At 40.3% G+C, this 4,851-nt stretch overlaps 1 protein-coding gene across 1 annotated transcript in view; it reads left to right on the forward strand.

Moving 5' to 3' along the window:
- Positions 1-2,148: 2,148 nt before the first annotated feature.
- Positions 2,149-4,851, forward strand: part of smtnl1 (smoothelin-like 1) — a 4,990-nt gene continuing 2,287 nt past the window's right edge. Inside the window, exons 1-2 of the mRNA XM_035669514.1 lie at positions 2,149-2,487; positions 4,656-4,851. The exon at positions 4,656-4,851 is cut by the window's right edge and continues 487 nt beyond it. Coding sequence (XP_035525407.1) covers positions 2,404-2,487; positions 4,656-4,851 — 280 coding nt within the window. The 5' untranslated portion in view covers positions 2,149-2,403. The remainder of the gene's footprint in view (positions 2,488-4,655) is intronic.

Raw genomic sequence — 4,851 nt, forward strand, 5'->3', positions numbered from 1 at the left:
TTTTTTTTTTTGCCTCAGCAGTTGCCAGATCTCCAATTAACTGAGTGAGATGTCTGACAGTGTTCTTCACCAAAATGACAAAAGACCAATTCAGGAAACATCTTGGGCACGAACGCTGCAGTGATAACCTTTACACTTCTATGCCATTCATCTGAAGTGCTATTTCAGTTCAGGAGTAGAGACCTGTACTGTCTAGGTCAGAATCATGTCAAGGTCAATGAATTAAGACTTCCTTTGGTATAAGAGGTAGGTAGACTGGCAAATTTAAGCTGATTGTTTTAACTGTTTGTCAGAATTTTAAATCTATCCTTTTTCATGCTGTGACAAATAGATTTGTAACTTCATGTGTATTAATCACTCAAAGACCACTTAAAAACTGAGCTGATGCTTTATCAGTATCTTCTTTGTGTGACTTGTCTACAAAAGTTTGACTTTGCCATGTGTGACAGTGAAAAACCATTACCTCATACCAGGATGCTACCACTTTTATGCATTTAGTCCAAGAAACACAAGGCAACAGGAAGCATGGTTAACCACAACACATAAAGCAGGGCATCAAAGGCAGCTCTGTTGTGGATACACACGCACACACGCACACACGCACACACTGGTAAGTGAGGAGATGTGACAGGCATGAGGTACTTCACTCAAAGCAAAGAAAATAATTTGAGTTGATCCTTAAACAGTGGCAAAAATAATGATAATCACATAGCAGATACAACACATTATCATTTGACTCCACCCATGAACACAAACACACTAGGACAAAAACACACTCACACTAACACAATTGTTTTCTGGTTTTACAAACGTTTTTATAAGTGCAACAGATGCTTAGTTGTGCATTAATGTTCAGACCATGAGCTGGAGGGAGTGGGAGAGATACACAAGAAAGCGTTGACATATTTATAGCCCCCAAGATGACAGAAGGGAGGATAAGAACGTGGGGGGGTAGAAAAAGATAATGACAGACAGAGTGGGAATAAAGATAGACATTTATTTTTAAAACCATCTGTTTTGTGTTGAATGAGTAGATATATTGTTCATCCAGAATGCCAAGTTGAAAAGCTGAACTAGTCTTCTTTAGGTGTGTGTGTTTTGAACATTTGATGTTACCAAAACTGTAGAGTGGGAGGACGTAAAGATACTCAAAAGAAAACTATATTTTGAGAGGCTAAATAATGGTGCTAAAGGTCAAATGGGAGAACAGAAATAAATTGCAGAACAACAAGATGTGCAAAGTTATATTTAACTATTAAAGTATTTCTTTATTATTTATATACAACTGCAAAATAGAAAATGAGTACAATGTGATGGAAAAGATTGTAAAGTTTAGGTGACTTTGATGAATAACTCCCAAAAGATAATGTATGTGTAATATCACTTGGAGTTTGGGGGTGAGCAGTTACTGTAAACGGATTCTTACAATAATAAGAGCACTACTCTCATTCACATTTAGCGTAATGAAAATGTTAATTTGGTGTTTTATACTTTTTAGTTTTTGGGACATTTCTTGTTTTCTTGCTGAGAGTTGGGGTGAGAAGATTACCACTCTCACCTCTGGCTTAGCATAGTTTAGCACAGCATGAAGCGCACTAATCAATGTTTTATCTTGTAATAAGCATCTTGTTTGTTTTATCCAAACGAACATGGTGAGTTATGTGCTGGGCCGAGCACAGTGACCTCCCAGGAAATAGTGCAGGTAAGCAGATGTTGTTTTCACTTGGCCATAGCCATGCAAGAAGTTTCCCCGTTTCCAGTTTTCTAAGCTACCCGTCTCCTGGTTGTCACTTCATATTTACTGTACAGACATGAAAGTGGTATCAATGTTCTCTTCCACCTCTTGGCAATAAAGCGAATGTGTATTTCAACAAATCAACATTGGCAGATTTTGTGTCTGTGAGCACAAGGATGCTTAAAGGACTGCCTGCATGCACCCACGTGTGTATTGTGTGTGTGTGTGTGTGTGTGTACAGCCATAGTTTCCACAGCAGACGCAGCTGTCTGGTGCGTTGGACTGTGCCTATGTCAGTGTGACTCTATTTCGGGATCCTGTGTTGTCCAAAAGGTCAGATAAAGAAGCATAGGAATCCTCGCAAAGCAGAGGGTGGGGGTGTCGGGTGAACGGGGGTGAAGGCGGATATCCACAAACCAACACACACATCACAAACACGGGGCAGTGCTGACAGAGAAGGGGAGAAAGGGAGGCAGGGAGCAAAGTAGAGTAGTGAGAAGCAGAGAGAAAGACATTAAGCAGGGCTCCTGTGAAGAGGATTCACCTTTGACTGAAAGAAAACTTTCTAGGGAAGACAAAAGGGATCATTTAAGAGTCCTGGGGCATTAGTGAAAAAGACGTCTGATTTGACCTTCCATCCATTGGATAAACAGACATTTCTGAGTATCATGGATGGAGAATCGCCCAGCCAGGAGACATCTGTGTCCACAGAGATGACCACTCATACTGACACCAACAATAACAACAACCAGGTTTGTGTTTTTTGCATGTTATATTAAATTGTAGCATAAAGGTTTTCACATGAGTGGTGTTATGGAATACAGGAATAGGCAGTAAGAGTATTTGTGGCCATGGCAGGTGTTGTGTTTAAACAGCAGGACTGTGCTACACCTGTTCTTACTCCTGGCTTAAGAACGTAACACACAGAGACACACAAGTTACACAAAGTAATGCTCATGCGCACACAAAAAAATACACACCGTGGAGTTTCCTATTTCCTCTGATGAGTCACCGCTGCGAGGTCTGACCTGGTGTGACTGTTCCTGAAGTAGGTCATAATACTGACATTTTACTAGACTACTATACAGCATTTCAAGTTTTATTACATGAATCTCTAAAATTAAAATTATGAACGCTGGATTTTGTCAGGAGGAGATAGATTAATTGATAGCACTTACGCCAAAATAAACAATTTTGATTAATGTTATTCAAATGTAGAGGACCAAAGGGGTTTTGTTCTTTGATTATGTGGATATGACCTGTATTTTAGGTTCAGGTGGGATTTAAAAATATTTTCCATCTGAAAGTTCAACCTGTCGGTCTGTATTCAAATAAGTGAGATACTCAACAAATCCCAGAGTAGAGCTTCAGGTCTCACATTACATTATGCTCTTCAGTTTGAAGACCATGAAATCCCGAGAGTAAAGTGGACTAATTTTAGTACATCTTACATAATGTTTCCTTTCAAACAGAAGTCATGTTCTTAAAACAGTTCAAACAAGATTGTTTGTTTCATCTTACAACTAATTAAACTGAAATTTAAATTGATGTCTGCAGTGTAGAACAGAAGCAGATTACAACAGAATGTGTCAGGCCTCCACTCATGTACATATGCATATACATAGCTTCTCTGCATTGGCTCCCTGTAAAATTTCGAATAGAATTTAAAATCCTCCTCCTCACCTATAAAGCTCTTCATGGTCAGGCCCCTTCTTATCTTGAAGAGCTCATAGTACCCTATTACCCCTCTAGAACACTGCATTCTCTGAATGCAGGGTTACTTGTGGTTCTATAGTCTGCTAAAAGTAGAACAGGAGCCACGAAGCGAGTAGGCTTAAGACGTTCCTATTTGATAAAGCTTAAGTTAGGGGATGGTTTCAGGACTCCACCCCTTATTCCACAGCTGCCTATATGCCCTAGACTATGGAGACATGGAGGATTTCCCATGGTGCACTGGCTAAGCTCTCTCCTCTCAATCTTTCTGCACTCCACGATCATGTCCCATTGAATGTATGCTTACTAACTTAACTTCTCCCCGGAGTTCTTGTGCTTTCCTCGTCCTTGCAGGTTCCATGGATCCCTGGTGGTCGCTGATATTAGTGGTTATTAATTATCTATAAGTATTATTATGTTCATCATTCATCAGTCCACTCACTATGTAGTGTAAGTTATAGTTGTCTTGCTACTGGTTGGTTGCTGTGCACCTGTGCTGTCTGTCTGGTCTTGCTGTCTCTCGTCTCTGTCTGCTGTCTCTCTCTCTCTCCGACCCCAAAACTGGCCAAGGCAGAAGACCACACCAACCTAAAGAGCCGAAGGTCTGTCCGAGGTTTCTGGCCCTGTTAAAAGGCCAGTTTTTCCTTGCCCCCGTTCGCCAAGTGCTTGCTCATGGTGGTACTGTTGGGTCTCTGTAAATGTTAAAAGGAGTTCGTTCTAGACCTGCTCTATTTGAAAAAGTGACCTGAAATAACTTCTGTTATGAATTGGCGCTATACAAATATCTATTGGTTGACCACAGACATGCCAAAATTAATTTAGTCATAAATTGTCTGTAGTAGTTTGCACATCATAGGACACTAAAATTCTCCATTCACTCCCAGAATAGTGGCCAAAACAATAGTAAAGAATTATTATTAAAGAATGAATTCATATATTTTGCACTGTTTTGTGCTTCCCCTCTGGGTCAGCCATGTTCATTTCTTTATATTTTGACACAATGATGAGTGGGAGTGATCCCTCCTCTTGATTGATCAGAAAAAATGTTAGAAAATATCTTAGGGGGAGCATTATGGGAGACAAAAAACAAATATACATATGTTTTCATATCACTTGTGGTCAAAGTAGAGTGGTCATATTTTTTAAATGGAAAGTACTGTAGATGACAAGCATAACTAAACTCTATTTTTTGTTGCTTGTCCTCCAGACAGATGAGCCAGAGCTGGAGGAGAGTAAACACCCAGAAAAAGAGCCTCCAGCAGGGGAGACAGCGGAAGGTCAGGGGGTAAAGGAGGTGGGGGAGAAGGGGGAGGAGGATTCAGAACCAGAACACAGAGGAGAAGAGGAGACCTGTGCTGGAGACACAGAGAAGCCCCAGACTAATGTGTCAAAGCATGTTGAAG

This window comes from Morone saxatilis, unplaced genomic scaffold (genome assembly GCF_004916995.1).
Source record: "Morone saxatilis isolate NCDOM2014 unplaced genomic scaffold, NCSU_SB_2.0 Contig22, whole genome shotgun sequence".
Classification (NCBI taxonomy): Eukaryota; Metazoa; Chordata; class Actinopteri; family Moronidae; genus Morone; species Morone saxatilis.